This window comes from Salvia splendens, chromosome 20 (genome assembly GCF_004379255.2).
Source record: "Salvia splendens isolate huo1 chromosome 20, SspV2, whole genome shotgun sequence".
NCBI lineage: Eukaryota > Viridiplantae > Streptophyta > Magnoliopsida > Lamiales > Lamiaceae > Salvia > Salvia splendens.
In genome coordinates, this window is record NC_056051.1 from 21188617 (window position 1) to 21206945 (window position 18329).

The following is an 18329-nucleotide window of genomic DNA, read 5'->3' on the forward strand; positions in this document are numbered from 1 at the left end:
CTTTAAAAATAGTAATAAAATATTATAATTTTTTCATTTAGTTTGCTATTTCTCAATCTGGATTGAATAAGATTTTCCCGACCGTAACTTATCCTACGTGGCAAACGTGAAAAGGACGTGGCTTGGTTGGAATAAGATGTCGGTTCTTTCAATTTCGAACCTTATATTAATACTTCATCCCTTAAAATTAATAAATTATATACGATCTAATTTAGTCATAAAATTTAATTATGGGAAATATCATAATTGGGCGAAATGGTATTAACAGGCAAACATAATATCCTTGGTTGAGCAGCTCATTGTTCAATCACCACCAATACTCGAAGAAACCTACAATGAGAAACGGTAATTCCATCGCCACCATTGTTCAAAATCGCCTTTTGCAAATCTAACCAAAATATGCGAGTAGAACACTCCAACGCAGTAATATTGTATTTGTATTGAGTTTTTCTGGACAAATTGAATCACCTAATTTGATGTAAAACTGCCTTCGGTTTTCAGGCGACAAAAATCAGCCCAGCAAAAGGATCAAGTTCTCAAAGGTATTTACAGTTCGCCGTTATATATGTTTGCGATTCTATCCATACCCTTCAAAATCGCGGTTGTTTATTGTTTACTTTCTTAATTTAAAGGATGAACATAGGGCTTCGACAGCACAAGACTATAGTTCTCACTTCGCAGAAGATGTGGAGGATGATCCTCGTGATGGTACGAATACTTTGATTGAATTGAATTCAGAATTTATTTTTCTTTTCAACTAGTGTGTATTGAGTTGCTTGATTTGTATTCTAGGCGAGGGAAAAAAGAGGGATTTCTCGAAATTGGAACTCAAACCCGATCACATGAATCGGCCTTTATGGGCTTGTGCCGATGGTCGGATTTTCCTTGAAACTTTTTCCTCGCTATACAAACAGGCGTATGATTTCCTCATTGCTATTGCTGAACCTGTTTGCAGGTATAATTTAGTTGCATCTGGTACAGTATGCGTTTCTTTGTTTTGTTGGGTTACAAACTCATCCCACATCGGATGAGTGAGCCTTTTGGGAGTGACCCAAAAACAAATCCGTGCGGGCTTGACCCAAAGCGGGCAATATCAAACTACTGTTGCAGTTGACGATCCTAACACGTTTTTGTTTACCAAATATAGCATTTGATAGTTGACAAATATAGATGCTTCGTTGTAAGTAAGTGTACTTGTATAATAGTCTAAAACCCAAGTTTATGATAATTAATTCAGAGACAATTTCACTAGTGCTCTCGTTTAGTGAACTTGTTTTTGTTAGTGTTTTGGAAATATATTTTTTGTAGTATACGTCTCTGATAATATTGAAGCATTAAAGTACTGTCGTGTAACTCCTGTCCTGAATGATATGTTTCCAAATTGTGAGAGGCTAATTTGACTAATTGACTGAGTAGTAGCTAGTAAGCCTGCCAAATTAATGAAGAAGGTTATATATATATGCATTTTGTTTAGTCATTTGATCATTAATAGTTGTTATGTGCATTTTGATTTTGTGGGGAAAGGATTTGATGTGCATGTTGCTCTACAGGCCAGAGTCGATGCACGAGTACAACTTGACTCCTCATTCTTTATATGCAGCAGTGTCAGTGGGACTTGAGACAGAAACCATCATATCCGTCTTGAATAAACTATCAAAAACCAAGCTTCCTAAAGAAATGATTGATTTCATTCATAATTCTACGGCTAATTACGGCAAAGTGAAGTTGGTCCTGAAGAAAAACAAATACTTCGTGGAATCCCCATTTCCAGATGTAAGATATGTCGCTGTAGTCAGCTTTTAGGAAATGTGGGGTGCTATCATACATAATTGACTCTTTTCTCCAGGTGTTAAAGACGTTGCTTAAAGACGATGTTATAGGACGAGCTAGAATTTCCTCAGAGGTATGTATTTGGGGAGATTAGCTACTATAATCTAACTATCAAACTAAATACAGTAGTTGCACAAGATTTTGACTGCTGCTTCTTCAGGGATCACGTGGAGCTGATGGGTTTACAGTTGGAAAATCTGCTGTTGAAATAGATGGTATTGGTACTCATGAAGAGTTGCTTAATGAAGCTGAGTTGGCGGCTGCAGCTGAAGAAAAAGAAACTCATGCATTTGAAATTGACCCTACTCAGGTTGGTTCTTTGATGATTTCAAGTCAAGATTTGAGATTCTTGTTGCTTCTATAATATTCAACAGCCTCTGGCCGCATTCCTAATTTGTATTGTATTGGTTTTTTAAGTATTTTGTTTGATAGATTTGTCTAATCCAGATAGTTTTGATTATTCCATATGAATAAACTATAATAGCTCAGTTTTTTAATTCATGAGTCCTTAACATGGTGTGCAAGCATTGTGCATAATTATAGTTGTGTTTTTGAGAACCATCTTACTATAGTAGTGCTATTCTTGACATATGAGATTAAGATCTGCTGCCGAAATACAACAATAGAGTTTGCCCATGTAACTCTGTTTGTTTCCTACCTTTACTGATCAGAATTAGCTGGATGGGGAATTGACTATTTGTTAGTTATAGAAATTTTCTATTCATGCTTTCCTATTTGTCCTTTGATTGGCTTAGGGCAATAAATTTGAGAAGAATAATGTGCCAAACCTCTCAAGATTAACGTAGATTGCTTTCTGATAAATGGCTTCTTTCTTGCAGGTTGAAAATGTGAAGCAACGATGCTTACCTAATGCTTTAAATTACCCAATGTTGGAGGAGTACGACTTCAGAAATGATCCGGTCAGTAGCTTCAATATCTGCACAGGGGTTAAGCAAGGAGCTTGACTTTAAAACTGTGAGTGGGGACATCTATAGAAAAGTTCCACTGATGTTGTAAACATTGCAGGTCAATCCTGATCTTGAGGTGGAGTTGAAGCCCCATGCGCAACCACGTCCTTATCAAGAAAAGAGTCTCAGCAAGATGTTTGGAAATGGTAATGATCTTCATATCAAATTTTGTATATGATCTTTAGGGTCATCCCTCCATCCCACTCAAGATGTCCACATTCTTGAGTGGCATGTGATTTTAGGAAGAGTTGTTGGGTGGAATAAGTGGAGAGAAAAAAGTAGTTGAATATTTTAATGGGGAGAGAGGAGAGAGGGGTTTATTTACAAATATAGAAAGTGGACATCTTGAGTGGGACAAACGAAAAAGGAAAGGTGGACATCTTGAGTGGGACGGAGGGAGTATTATTTATTTGTATATCACAAGCTTAAACTTGAGAATATATGAGGATTTAAGTTAGGTAGCAATAAGGAGTGGTGGTAGTGTTTCTAATAATATTGAAAGACTTGAGGAAATGAAGCATCTGTTTTACATTTATTCTTGGAGCAGTCTTTTTCTAAAATTCGTTTTCTATTCTTTACCATGACTTTGGCAGATTATATGCTCTTCCTATGCATCAAAATGGGTCTGATCCCTCGTCTTAATTAATTCTCTTGTGGTTTGGAGATAGGATGTGGGGCATTGCATTTGGGAATATGGATTAAGCCCTGTACAAGAACTTGTATCATTCTAAGCCAAAGTTTGCTGACATTTCAGGCAGGGCCCGCTCTGGTATTATTGTGCTACCTTGTGGTGCGGGGAAGTCTTTAGTTGGTGTATCTGCAGCTTGCAGAATAAGAAAGAGTTGTCTTTGTTTGGCTACCAATGCGGTGTCTGTGGATCAATGGGCTTTCCAGTTCAAATTGTGGTCAACCATCAAAGAAGATCAAATATGTCGTTTTACATCTGACAGCAAAGAAAGATTCCGTGGCAATGCTGGGGTGGTGGTGACAACATACAATATGATTGCGTTCGGTGGAAAACGTTCTGAAGAAGCAGAAAAGATAATTGAAGACATAAGGAATCGAGAATGGGGACTGCTTCTCATGGATGAGGTAATGTGTTATCTGTAAATAGTTTGTCTTTACCCTTGTATATTGGGTGAATATGAAGCTTCTTTGGATTTAAGTTGTGGCATACGTGCTCATCTCTTCAAAATATCAGGTGCACGTGGTTCCTGCTCAAATGTTCAGGAAGGTCATCGCTCTAACTAAATCTCACTGCAAACTCGGGCTCACTGGTTTGTATTTTTCTAATCTAAATAAGTAAATGTAATATTCATCATTCATCAAGATTTTCCTGTTGTGCTGACTTGAAGAATAATTCATTGTGACCAACTGGTTTGCAGCCACTCTTGTGAGAGAGGATGAAAGGATTACAGATTTGAACTTCCTAATTGGTCCAAAGTTGTATGAGGCGAATTGGTTGGATCTTGTGAAAGGAGGATTTATCGCAAATGTTCAGTGTGCAGAAGTTTGGTGTCCAATGACAAAGGAATTCTTCGCCGAGTACTTGAAGAAAGAAAATTCAAAGAAAAAACAGGCATGGAAATAACTCCAACTATATATTCTTGAAAGTTGAATCTGAGCTCAACATGATCAATCAACTGTCCTCATATCCTCCTAATTAAATTCCTCAGCTAATGTAATTTGCTTCCTCATCTTCTTCAGTGATCACCATCTTCATACTAGGGCCTTTTAGTTAAGTAGCCCAATCAAAATTTGTAAATAGAACTGTAAAGTGGAAATCCGTAATTGAATTTCACTTGGGAACTCATTTTATTGTGGCTTCTGCCTTCAGAGCTCTAACAATTTTGCATGGTTTTGGCAGATGAAAACTGTTTTTTCATTCATGGTTCCATGTCACCTCTGATATCTGTTTGTCTTTCTACCTTTCAGGCTCTTTATGTGATGAACCCCAATAAGTTCCGGGCTTGTGAGTTCCTTATCCGATTCCATGAACAGCAGCGTGGTGATAAGATTATAGTTTTTGCAGATAATCTTTTTGCTCTGACAGAATATGCAATGAAGCTTCGAAAACCTATGATCTATGGTGCCACCAGGTTAGTTCATACACCCTCCCACTCTCTAAAAGGAAAAAAGAAAAAGAACACTACCCATTAGAATTATACTGTTTCGTAATATTTTCTCAACTTATAATTTGCAGCCATCCTGAAAGAACAAAAATTCTTGAAGCATTTAAAACCAGTCGAGATGTGAATACCATTTTTCTCTCAAAGGTATGGCGACAACCAACTTATCTTACCCTAATGTTTATGAATGTGTTGAAGCTGCAATTGGTCAGCAGCACTAAAGAGTATGCTTATGATGTTTGCAGCATGCATATCACTTGATGTAACTATTTTCGACTATTGCTTAGTCATGTGACAGAACTGACTATTACTTATACAGTCATGTGACAGAACCCTATGCTTAATTATGTTTCAGAATGCCGCACTGACTATTTATAATGTGATACTGTATTTGATCAAAATTAATTTACATAGGACATGAAATACACCTAAGGTTATGCCTAATCATTGGGACTCGAATTCTCTTATGGTGATCTATGATGTAAAAAGGGAAGATAATTGCTTGCTGTACCCTTTACAGGTTGGTGATAATTCTATAGATATTCCCGAGGCTAATGTGATAATTCAGATTTCATCACATGCTGGTTCAAGGCGTCAAGAGGCTCAACGACTTGGGCGTATTCTCAGGGCCAAGGTAGGTTCTCTAGAAGCCTGTGCATAGCTAAAAAATTTCATCACTTGTATGTTACACGATAGAATGCTCTCAGAAAGAATTCTCGAACATACAGCATGTTCATCTGTGTTCATGTCTTTTAAGTATGGGAAAATATAGCTGGCATTTCGTATGGTCTCAGCTTCTTCTTAGACGATTTGTTAGTATGGTATGCGATAGGCATGGTGTTAGCTACTATATAGTAGTTGCTTCACCCCTCTTCTTCATTGTAACCAGTATAAACCTCAAGAGCCTACAGACTTACACTTTCTGGGTGGTGACTTATGATTTCAGTATAAACAACTTCCTCCTCCCCAGAATATAAGAAGTGTTAACTTTTGCACTAGGATTTTGAAATAAGAATTGACGCCATTTGAAGAATTCGTTCTCTCTCCCTGAACCTAAGTGATCTTAATCAATATTTAATGCATTTCTCTATTTATTCCATTCTCAAATAAACTTATAGAGCAAAACAACCAAGCTCCAAAATTCTTATTTTGCTTTCAACCACATGAATATTTGATGAGAGAGTTGGAACCTGGAAAAATTAATGGACAGAGATAAATAATCTTGGTCAAAGAGAAAAACTTATACTATTGCGAAACAAAACAAAAGCCTAAAACATCTTTTATTTTGGTGAGGAGGGAGTATGGGTTGTTTCTATGTGGATCTTCCAACAAAATGTTGAAGACTCTCAGCTGTGTTCTCGTCTCACTGTTGTTTCTTATTTCTCCCATTAATTCCATTATCTCTCTTCACATCAGGAAGTATCTTGGATTTAAGTCTTACTCTGTAAATGTACTTGGTTGTAGGGGAAGCCTCAAGACAGGGTTGCTGGAGGCAAGGAAGAGTACAATGCATTTTTCTACTCTCTTGTATCTACGGACACTCAGGTATCTTAGGTTTCTAAATTCAAAATATATTTCCGTTTTAGTAATTCACTTATGATCATACCATTTCTGTGATGTAGGAGATGTATTATTCAACAAAAAGGCAGCAGTTTTTGATTGACCAAGGTTATAGTTTTAAGGTACCATATCAACATTCATCTATACTGCTTTTCTGACACAAATACCATCTTTTTCACTACGTTTTGTTTTTTACCTTTGCAATCTGTTTCAGGTGATCACAAGCTTGCCGCCAGCTGATACAGGCCCCGAGTTGAGCTACCACCATCTTGATGATCAGCTTACACTTCTTGGAAAGGTGCTTTTAAACATGAACAGCTCATCATATAATCTGAGACATTTTCTACTTCTAAAATGCTAATATATTACTCGTTGTCCCCCTAAAAGGTTCTAAGTGCAGGCGACAATGAAGTTGGGCTGGAGCAACTAGAAGAAGACGCAGATGATATTGCACTTCAGAAAGCCCGTCGCTCAGCTGGATCCATGAGCGCAATGTCTGGAGCCAACGGAAGGGTATACATGGAGTATAGGTACGCATCGTGCTACCTTGCCATATTGGCTGTGAAATACGTCGTACTGTATCTGACTTCGTTTGTCTCTTGATTGCAGTACTGGTAAAAAGCTGCAAGGCCAGATGAAGAGTAAACCTAAGGATCCGGCTAAGAGGCATCACTTGTTCAAGAAACGGTTTGGCTGATGCGTCGACTCTGCACACATCAAATCTAGTATAGTGATATCATAGTATATAGGTAGTTAAACTCTACAAAATTTTTATTTTGGTTGTGTTGTATTTTGACTTATCAAACATATGTTCCCTGTTTAAATAAAAAGTACTACTAGTTGTCTTTTTTATAGAACTGCTATGATGATGATAATTTATGTATTTATACGAGTATTTGAATGATGGTAGAATTTTTCGTTACTTGTGATAAATTAGTAGTGTTATGTCAGTGTACTGTTTGTCTGTCACATGACATGAGGAACAATTCTGATGTTTGAATATTTCTATATGCTAAAATCCAATTTCGTTTTCGAATGCTAGATTTTATGCCTTCTTTGATTTTTATTATAGTACTATACCTTTTTTACTTGTGAACATAGGCCTTTCCTTTTAGCCTTTTTTGTAGTAATGATTTTGTTCGAGATTAAATAATGTCGTGTGAAACGAATTTTGTTCGAGATTAAAATATTGGTGGAGTGGAAGTTTGGAACGAAATTTCAGTGACAACTTCCATTTGGAAAAGCTGCTTGTTTAAATACTTGCCCTCACTATTTTGTTCTTAGTGCTATTTGTACAAGTTTGTCATCTACTATTTGGATTCATGTGCTGTGTTTTTTATTCAAAGTTTTTGTGTCTTTTCAATCATGAATTTTGGATCAGATTAATTTGGAGATATTTGAGGATTGAGATGAGAGCATGATTATGTATATTAACAATATTTTACATATATTGAGAGCATTATAATGTACTCCTACTTATTAAAAATTTATAAATAATTTAAATTCTCACATGATTCAAATTTGTGACCCACTATATATTCTGGAGTGAACTACAAAACTAGTACCCCGAAAATGGAGTTTGCACAATTTTTAGTATTCAATATGTACAAAATCACATTTAGTCAAAAAATTTCATAAATTCCAATTTTAGTCCTGATTTTTACTAATCTACCCTTTAGGCTTGAGGGGTATATTTGTCCATTTAATTTGATTAGAGGACCAAATTTGAGTCATTTGTTTTTTTGACAAAAAATAAAACATCCCATCATTGTTACTTTATTACATCACTTACTTTATTCTCTCTTTACCTTTCTTATTTTATTCACATCTTCTACTTTTCAACACAATTTCTTAATATCTGTGTCCAAAAGTTTTGTATCAACTTAATTGGGATGGAGGGAGTACTTCTTTTGTGATTTGTTAAGGACCAAAAATCTTTGTGGTATAATTAAATCTTTGTAGTGTTATCTAAATATAAATTATATAAATCTTTGTAGTGTTATCTAAATATAAATTATATAAATCTTTGTAGTATTATTTAAATTATTGCATTACAATCGGTAAATTAATATGCATTTGTAGTATTATTTAGAAAATATTGAATGGTTATTTTTAAGCATTCATTTTTTAATGCTTGATTTCAATAATAATTTATAATTTGTTATACCGATTTTTCTACATGAATCGAGTTGTAATTTATTTTGACTTAAATTGAATTGAGTTATAGTTTATTTTATTTAGATGACTTTATTTAAATTATTGTTGCAATCAAGCATTAAACTAAAAATGAATCCTTTAAAATAAACCATTCAATATATTTTAAATAATACCACAAATACATATTAATTTTCTTGTAATGCAATAATATAAATAATACTATAAAGATTTAAATAATTCATTTTTAGATAACACTACAAAGATTTAGTATATAATTTGTTTTGAGATAATATACAAAGATTTAATAATACTACAAAGATATTGGTCCTGAATTTGGGATTTATGAAACTTTTTAACTGAAAATGTGATTTTATAAATGTTGGGTACTAAAAATGTGCAAACCCTATTTTCTGGGTACTACTCTTCTAGTTCACTCTATATTCTGCACAACAAACATAGTGTGCATAGACAAACAATACGCACAAGAGTACAATATTGCACACATATATACACAATATACATTACACATCAAAATATATGAAAATAATAATATTATACTCTCTTCGTCCCACTTTAGGAGTCCCGATCACTTTAGTAGTATTATATGTTTTAAAATACGGTTGAACTTTACAGTGGGCCTACATCATTGGCCCATTTAAATTATGATTCACACAACAAACACTCCCTCCATCCACCTATAATCGTCTCGTTTAGACATTTTTAGTCCGTCCATTAATAAATGTCACATTTATTTTTCTACTTCTTTTGATAATGCATTTCATATTCTATTAACGTTATTTTACTCATATTTTATTATAAATCTAATATTCCATATAAAAATATGACTCACCTTCTATTAATTTTTTTCCCTCCACTTTTTTTGAAACATGTACCCCAATCAAATTTGACCATGTAATCATGGACGGAAGGAGTAATAAGTTAAATTCGTTACATATTTATGTTTAGTTTTTATTCCGAAACCAATAAGGCCATCCACAATAGGCGCCCAGCGACCGCCCAGCCGAGCGCCGGCGCTGGGCGGTTCGCTGGGCGATCTATTGCAGCCGCCCAGCGGGCGATTGGAGAGAGAAACCGCGCAGCGCTGGGCGGTCGCGTGGCGCTGGGCGGTGCGCTGGGCGGTCCGTTCGGCGCTATTGCAGCGCCCGGATCGCCCAGCGCACCGCCTAGCGCGAAAAAATAAATTTTTTTTTTCGAAACACTATATATACGCGCTTTGTTCGTCATTTTCATTCGCACCACTTGTTTTAAAATTTATGTACTTTTTTTTATTATTGTATTTTTTTTAATTAATGTACTTTTTAAATTATTGTACTTTTTTAAATTTTAATAGTATTATTAAACTTTTCCCGTATATGTCTCGTAAATTAAATTTCGCATATTGTGTGATTGTTAATTATTTCATTTTGTATATATTTGTTAATAGTGATGTGGATATTAGTGGCTAGGCTATGACTGGGCTATTTGCTTGTTTTGATGATGTGGCAGGAGGATTTTTAGTGCTGCTGATGTGGCAGTGGCTGGGCTATGGCTGGGCTGTTGCTGGGCTATTCCTATTGTGGATGGCCTAAACATATAAATTTTGGAGATGAATAAAATAAATGGCACGTGGAGTACTTTTTTCCATCCCATATAAATATTGACTACATAAAACAAAATAATATGTTTGTTTAACTACACTAGTGGCAATTGTATAGTACTCCTTCCGTCCTAAGATATTAGACTCATTAATTTAGAAGGTGTTATTTAGTGGTGTAAGTGAGATTGGTAATAGAGTAAATTTTTACCATAAATAGAAATGGCTCAAGTACGTTGGGACACTCCAAAGTGGTATACGAGTCTAATATCTTGAGACGGAAGGAGTAATATACATCAATGTAATTAAAGAATGGAATTAATCCATAAACAGGGCAACCCTAAGTTGATAACTTAATCGGATAACTTAATCGTTAAATGGAATAATGTTGAAACAATTACTATATGTGTACTACAAAATGGAAACTTAAAATAATGGGAAACTAGAATTAAGAGCAGTACATAAAAAATGAATAGAAGTAAAATGAAAAAGTACAACAAAGCAATGACAATATTGCACCAACTATTAACCATGGTTAGTTAAAGCTAACCCAATGCTGACGTGGCAGTTGAGGAGCTTGAAATGACGGTGGGAAGCTAACGACGGTAGTAACGCCGTCATATGTCGGTGCGAGGGGAACTTGTAATCTCAAGATTGACGTGGAGTAATGGTAATAGATTCGATATTAATTACCGAATCACGGATTCTTAATTATGGATCGTTTGTTTGCAGGCAATAAATTTACATTTTAAGATAATTTGAAAATTATTTGCTAAATTTTGATTATATGGAGTATACAATTTCACATTAATTATTAGAATCTCTTTCTAAAAATATTACTCCATATGTCCGCGAATATGAGTCTCATTTTTTCATAACTCTTTCTGCTCACGTTTTATTTAAACTAATAAATACAAATGAGACTCACATGCTAATAACTTTTTTCCAACCACTTTCTATAACATTTCTTAGAACTCATGCAGAAAGAAATGAGACTCTTATTCATTCACGAATGGAGGGAGTACTACTTACTCCAGTTGCAATTAATATTACTCCCTATATTCCAAGTTACCTGAGTCATTTCTCTTTTTGACTAAAAACAAAATATCTAATTACACATATTTTATTCTTTCTTTTACTTTACTTTCTTACTTTATTCTTTTCTACTTTATTTTACTTTATTTAACTCACTAAACACAATTTTCTTAAATTCTGTGTCAAAAATGCTTCCAATAACGTGGGACGGAGGAAGTACAATTTTATTTGTACAGATTTTAAGAAATATGAATGAGTGGGTGAAAAATTAGTGGAATATTTTATTTTTTATATATTAGTTTTATAATAAATTAAGAGTGTAATATTTTAATGGAACGTGAATATCAATTTTATGTAGTTTTATGATGCAATGTCAATGGCAATGAAATAGAACGAAAAAATTGTGTCAATCTAATTTAAATAAAGGTGAAATTTTATACTATATGAAAAGTGTAATCACCCCAAATTCATAAGAAGATAGGATATGACAACATGCTCATCGACCACCTACATTATTTAAAATTCTTTATAATTTAAGGACATTAAAGAAAGTAGAAAAATGTACTGTATATAATTTGAAGGTGCACATAACAATTAGTGTGTACTAGAGGTATGATAAAATGCAAACTATAAATATTATACAAATTTTAAACTATGATGTGGATCGTTAGAAAATGTCAACAGATGACAAAATAACAATAACAAAAAAGGTCAAGATAGTTTCAATACAATGTCAACACAACGTCAACCGTTGATATTATATTGACATTTTTTGTTGCTATTATTTTATCATCTGTTGACATTTTCTAACGATCCAGATCATAGTTTAAAGTTTGCATTTAATCACATCCCAGTATGTATGTATATTTTATTTATCCGATAATTTATATACTTCCTCCCATCCATCACGCTTGAAGGATTAATTCTTTTCAGAAAATTCCACATTAAATAACATATACTCTAAAACTGAAAAGACTACTTTATCTATTTAACACGTTAAATAACATTACATATTATGAAAAACATGTTCTTTGTTAATGAGACAGATGAATAAATAACTGTATATACATATCATACAAAATCGTTTTAAAAAGACGTAAAAAATCCAATAAGTACAATCACTATACACTTTTAAATAATTTAAATACGAACTGCATATTCTCCTACTTCGTTACTAAGTCATTGGAGTGGGTTTATACTATATATTTTAATTGTTGTATATTCAACAAACACTCACAAAATTTGCTTCCCAACAACTCTTGTCCCATTTCTTTATCTAATAATCCAAATATGCCAATCAAATAATGTATAGCTTAAGTAATCAAACTGAACCATCATTATTAGTACTTGTCAAAAGGTTTTAATTAGTTATGCTTAAATGAAGTAGTTGTCTCTTATGTCACGGAATTAAGCCTCATTAGTTATGCTTAAATGAAGTAGTTGTCTGTCTTGGCTGGATCCTCACTGATGAAGTACACATTTTTGCTAGGACAAACTAAATGTAATTCTCTATAATAAAAGTAGATATCTTTCTCATCCAAGCCCCTTTGCCTAGCGGTAAAGGGTGCTGGATACCGCGTCCATTCTGGTGGTCTCGAGTTCGAACCCTGGGTGGCGTAATTTGTCTTTCCTCCTTGTTATAGGAGTTGATTTATAATTTTCTCCTTCATATATATGATATAAATATATGAAGTTAATTTAAAAAAAAAATAGATTGATTTATAATTTTCTCCTTCATATATATGATATAAATATATGAAGTTAATTTAAAAAAAAAATAGATATCTTTCTCAACGCCCTTACAAATGAACCATCACATAAAAACTGAAAAAAATAATTAAAATATCTATTCAAATATCACCAGTGTTCATTAAAAATTTTTAAAAGTGAGAATATATTTATTGAGTAAATTTTAGAGTGATGTCGATCAATTTTCTAATAATGTAAAAATTTATAAATTTTTTTAATAAAATTCTTTGCGTAGGGTTGCAGAAAAAAAGAAAATAAAGAGAAAAGTTAAAAAGGAAAATACGGTCATTGCAAAGATGAGTAATAAAAATACTTACTGAAAAGTACAGAGAATAAGACCTATTTTTGTCGTCTTGTGATGAATCATCACCCTTAAAGTGAAACACACAAATAAGAAATGCAAAGAAAATACGTAATAATAACTTGACCTTTTCAGAGAAATATTATTTAATATAATCATTAATTTATTCCCCACTTATTATTTTCAATAATTATAGTTGATGCGTACGGTGAGCGTATGGTGTATGTGTATTTCGATTACCACGTCTACAACAGTAACAATACAAAAATATTTGAATAGATATTTCTTTAGCAAATTCAAAGCATGCATGGCCTGTTTTATATGCATGGTTTAAATTGATTGCCAAAAAAAAAACTTTGAAAGAAAGAGAGGGAGAGAGATAAGAGTTAAATTAAATACATTTACATCTCTATACTTCAAAATTAATAAGATATTGTTAAAGAGATAAAGAGATTAGAACTCCATATTCCTAAATTGAATAATCACTACACCTCAATTTTAATTAAATATGATGAAAGAGATAGAGAGATTGGAACTCTTAAATTGAATAGCAGGTAGAGAGATTGGAACTCCTAATTTGAATAAAAAGATGTAAAGTGAAAATGAACATGTTAAATCAAAGATATTTGTCTTTTGACCTCAAATTATATTTCATTGTGAAAATAAAGTTGGCAGACAACTATTAATTTTTTACTATTAAAAAGTTTAATTTCACAAAAAATACTAATTTCGACTTTAGTGTACACACTAATATTTTCCATGCATAGCACAATAGGTAAATCTCGAAAAAAAATTAAATTAATCTTTGCATATTTTACACTCATACCAAATAATGACAAAAATCGCTATATTTTTATCCCACCGTTTCCTGAGAAAAAAAATAAAAATATACTGTAAAAAATTGTTTAAAAAGTAAATGAAATTAAGGTGATTTTTTTTATAATAGAAATATTAGTGCCACGTGTAAAAATGACTAGGTGGGAGAAAATAGAGAGAGAAATAGTGTGTGATTTTGATGAGAGAGAGAGAGTACTGTACAAGGTTCACACACAAAGATAAAGACAGGAGAAGGGGTCTCCATTTCTTCTTCACTGCATTTGGGTCTCCTTCTTCTCACTCTAACCCCATTTCTCTCCACTCTAGAGAGAGAAAGAGAGCAAAGCAAGGTGGGATTTTCCCCCAATCTAATTTTTTATCACCTCTAATTTTTTTATTCTGCATAAATATATACACAAAAAATGATCAATGTTGATTGTTGTTTTTGCTAAGAAGTCGATTGATTCATCAAATACTCATCTCTAGATTGTTTTCTCCTAGCTCATTGCTGTTACTAGGGCAGTTTATTGCGCTTACCGTTTTCCAAACATTAAATAATCTTATTTCTGAATGCTCTTGATCAGGAGAGTTTTGTCTGTAGATTAATGTTAGGTATGTTGAGACGAGTCCAAAATCTTTGACATTTTGTTTCATTTTTTTCCCTTTTTGCTTCCAACATTTGGATTTCTTTCCTTTTGTTGACTCCTCGTTACTGTATTTGAGTATAAAGTTGACTCCTTCGCCCTTTTTCGTATGATTTCTCACTGATTTCGTATTCGCCTTTGATTCTGGAAAGATCCATTATCTTGGGCTTTCCTCTATTTAAATCTCCTAGTTCTGTTTTTTGTAACTTACTATATCTTAATGCTAACAAATTGTGCCGATTGATTGGTAATTGAAACTGAATTAGGGTTGTGTTCTTGTCAATAATTATTCGTTTTTTTGGATTAATTGTACAATGCACCTCTGATTTTGTGATGGATTCATGTGGATACAGGGTATTTGTTCATTTGGTGCATTTTGGAGGTCTAGTTTTTGAGAAAAATGCTGAGGAAGAGAAATAGATCATACCAAAAGGATCAAAACATGAACAATACAGTACCTGATTCAACATTGGGGCATTTTCACTCCGATGATGTCTCGAATCAGAAGCACAAAAATACCTCCCTTTTGAAGGTTCCTGGCTTGTTTGTGGGATTTAATGCCAGGAACTCGGATTCTGATGCAGTGAGAAGCCCCACTTCGCCGTTAGATTTTAGGATTTTTCCGGTCTTAGGAAATCCCTTTAGGTCTCTAAAAGCACAGAATGAGGGGCACCACAAGAGCTGGGATTGTAGCAAAGTAGGTCTAAGCATTATAGATTCCCTCGACCCCGAACTTGATCAGAGCATCGCCCAATCATCCGATAACAAGAACATTATTTTAGGACGGCATATGAGTGTTAGAAGTCCAACTTTTTGCAGTTCTTTGGAGGCACCTAAGTCACTGCCTAATGATGTTGCTATTTTCCCTAAGCCATCCAATGCCCGTAAGCCTGATTCTGATGTTGTTTTTGAGATTGGGGAGGTCCCATTCGAGAAGGAGGCTTCTGGAAGCTTCCGTGCTCGTTCAGTGGATTCTGGAAGATACGGATCACACCTGATGGATTTTAAGAACCACAAGTCCAGGCTTGAGTCTGGAAGCTTTGGCGTTGATAAGCCTGTTTGTTTGGGTTCTGGACGCATTGGCGTGAGCCCTAAATTGGGTGACTTGAGTGGGGAGAAGCTGAGTTCGGCTTCTCTTCCGGGGAATTGTTTTATTAGTCCCATTCCCACAAGTGAGATTGAGCTGTCTGAGGACTATACCTGTGTTAGGACTCATGGCCCCAATCCTAAGGTTACTCATATCTTTGGTGACTGCATTTTAGAATGTCACAACGATTTTTTGAAGAATAGTGAAGACACCCCTGAGGCAAGAGGGCAGTGCGACGTTCTTCCTCCTTATCCATCTGATGATTTCTTGAAGTTCTGTTTTTCTTGCAAGAAAAGGTTGGATGGTGAGGATATCTTCATGTATAGGTTAGCCAGCCTCGACATTCCTTACCATCTTTGATTTTTTCTCTGCTGGTGTGCACGTTTTTGATGAAAGTGTGTTGTTTTTTTCTGCAGAGGTGAGAAGGCGTTTTGCAGCTCAGCTTGTCGCTCACAGGAGATGGAGATCGATGAGGATGACAGTGAGTCGTCTGAAAGCCTCTAGCAGGGGTTGTTCATACTGAAACACTTGCCATGAATGATGAAACAACAGCACAGGTGCTCTCGTCTGTATCCTCTTTAACTTAGAGCTGTTCGTGTATCTGTCTGCGGCCTTGGATGATCATGGAGCGCGTGTGCTGGATCGTGTTTCATCTCCTCATGGTGATAGTGTGAGTAGTGCAAGACGCTGTTTTTTTTACTTGGGAACTTTCTATGATAGTATAGAAGATAAGCTCTATATATTAATATTGGTGATATGTTGAAACAGCTCCCCAGTTTGATCACCTTGTTGATGAATTTTGATGAAAAGAAATTAGAGATGTTGCATCAAAGCATATGCGTCCCAGAGTGTTATTCTTGCTCCACTTAACGCATCGAAAAATGCATAAAACCACGTGTCACCTAAGAAAGAGGTCATATTCATCAAGATGGTGGGAGTATTACCTTTTCCTTAATTTCCGTGTTCAAAAGAAACGAGACATTTCCGGATGAATAAATAATAGACTAGAAGATGGGATCGAATTTACCATGTCGCACGTGAAAGAGTGACTCGATTAAATGATATCGTAAATAAGGTTGGTACATCAATAAATCTTTACATTATTGTATGTTATTAATGGTATTCTTGACCATGGACTAAAGACTGAAATTTTCAAAATATACCATTTTGCCCCTCAAAGGCACAATTTTGGCATTTGGTACTATCCAGAAATTAACTTAAGCAATTGATATAATTCAATATTGTCAGTGGAGATGCATATATGATATAATTGCACAAGTATCCAAGAAGTATCATATGTCAACACTATTCTTCACACTAATTGCATTCAACAAGACTTTCTCACTTTTGGTATTTGATGTGTAAATTTCGAGTTCAATTATCAAGTCTAAGATCACACAAGTTTAATAAAATAGCTCTAATATTATAGCAATACTGCAAGAATACAACATCGAATGTAATACTTCGAGTGTCGATCCATAGGGAAGGAATTGATTATTTAACTCTAAAACAAAGGAAAGACATATTAAAAGGTGATTTGTTTTGAAGGTTTTGATTTCCAAAAGTTAATGACAAAATCAAGCTACAAGTTAACTAAAGAAAGACTATTCGAACGGGAAAATATGTCACTCCAAGTTGCTCACTAGGCTTGTATTGTTCTACACCTTTAATAATGAAACATATGAATGGATTAAAACATCAACCTAATCACATACACTGAACATGTACACGATGAGTAGTTCGCAATTAGCTGAACACATAACCTACGAACCAATCTTCAATGTTTATAAACTCCTACGAAGCGCTAGAGAAATAAACATCTACTATGATCACCTACTTAATCCACTATCAAATTATCCTTTGAACAATTCTAATTCAATAGCAATCCAACAATCAAACATTCCTAAACTATGTTAAAGAGACAATAGCAAAGGAAATAACAACACTACATTATTAGCCAAAAACATAGTGAATAACATTAAGCACATTGTTGGTAACAAACATATGAGCTCAATGGTGTAAAAACATCTATACAAAGCCTAGATTACAACTTGGAGCAACATAAAGAGGTTAGCCTAAACACATAGTGATATTTGCAATAAAAACCATAGGAAGCATGCTCTCGTTGAGTGGAATTGAGATTTGGAGACGGATCGTCGGAATGTTGGCCGGAACTTCTTCCTTTTCTTCTTCTTCCTCCTCTCTTTCTCCCTTTTCTCTCTTTTTTCCTCTCTGAATGATCCTCCTTCGTCTGATTCTTTTCCTTCTTTTTTATTCTTCAACTGCCAATTAGCGGTTGAAACTCCGAAACGCCCGACCGGGCGAAATTAAAAAGGAAATTCGCCCGACCGGGCGAACTGCTACTGGGTGCATCGCGGGAAATGCCCGACCGGGCATTCCGAAACATGAAATCGCCCGACCGGGCGGTAAATCTGGACTCCGCATGCTCTGCCGATATC

The 18329-nt window shown here is 34.5% G+C and overlaps 2 protein-coding genes across 3 annotated transcripts; both read left to right on the forward strand.

Moving 5' to 3' along the window:
* Window positions 1–226: 226 nt before the first annotated feature.
* LOC121782860 (general transcription and DNA repair factor IIH helicase subunit XPB1-like) lies at window positions 227–7420 on the forward strand. The gene is made up of 20 exons (XM_042180836.1): window positions 227–345; window positions 502–542; window positions 633–708; window positions 793–955; window positions 1551–1773; window positions 1847–1903; window positions 1991–2140; window positions 2670–2750; window positions 2857–2944; window positions 3553–3890; window positions 4000–4075; window positions 4184–4377; window positions 4734–4897; window positions 5002–5074; window positions 5448–5561; window positions 6392–6472; window positions 6550–6609; window positions 6702–6785; window positions 6875–7017; window positions 7097–7420. Exons 1-20 carry the CDS (start codon window positions 336–338, stop codon window positions 7182–7184), a joined length of 2304 nt encoding a protein of 767 aa, XP_042036770.1. The 5' UTR covers window positions 227–335; the 3' UTR covers window positions 7185–7420.
* A 6914-nt stretch (window positions 7421–14334) lies between these two features.
* LOC121782994 (FCS-Like Zinc finger 11-like) lies at window positions 14335–16702 on the forward strand. Of its 2 annotated transcripts, XR_006046506.1 has the most exons (4): window positions 14335–14489; window positions 15137–16196; window positions 16287–16540; window positions 16639–16702. XR_006046506.1 is itself a non-coding variant. In XM_042181020.1 (3 exons), the coding sequence occupies exons 2-3, from the start codon at window positions 15184–15186 to the stop codon at window positions 16372–16374; spliced, it is 1101 nt and encodes a 366-aa protein (XP_042036954.1). In that variant the 5' UTR covers window positions 14335–14489; window positions 15137–15183; the 3' UTR covers window positions 16375–16702. The 2 variants fall into 2 exon arrangements, 1 of the variants encoding a protein (XP_042036954.1); XM_042181020.1 differs by having other exon boundaries at window positions 16287–16702.
* The last annotated feature ends 1627 nt before the right edge of the window (window positions 16703–18329 follow it).

Bases quoted from the DNA above. Each gene is read 5' to 3' on its own strand.
- LOC121782860 (XM_042180836.1), top strand. The intron at 1,904-1,990 runs GTATGTATTTGG...CTGCTTCTTCAG, and splicing joins GAGCTAGAATTTCCTCAGAG to GGATCACGTGGAGCTGATGG. The intron at 2,141-2,669 runs GTTGGTTCTTTG...TCTTTCTTGCAG, and splicing joins TTGAAATTGACCCTACTCAG to GTTGAAAATGTGAAGCAACG.
- LOC121782994 (XM_042181020.1), top strand. From the start codon at position 15,184: ATGCTGAGGAAGAGAAATAGATCATACCAAAAGGATCAAAACATGAAC. The intron at 16,197-16,286 runs GTTAGCCAGCCT...TTTTTTCTGCAG, and splicing joins GAGGATATCTTCATGTATAG to AGGTGAGAAGGCGTTTTGCA.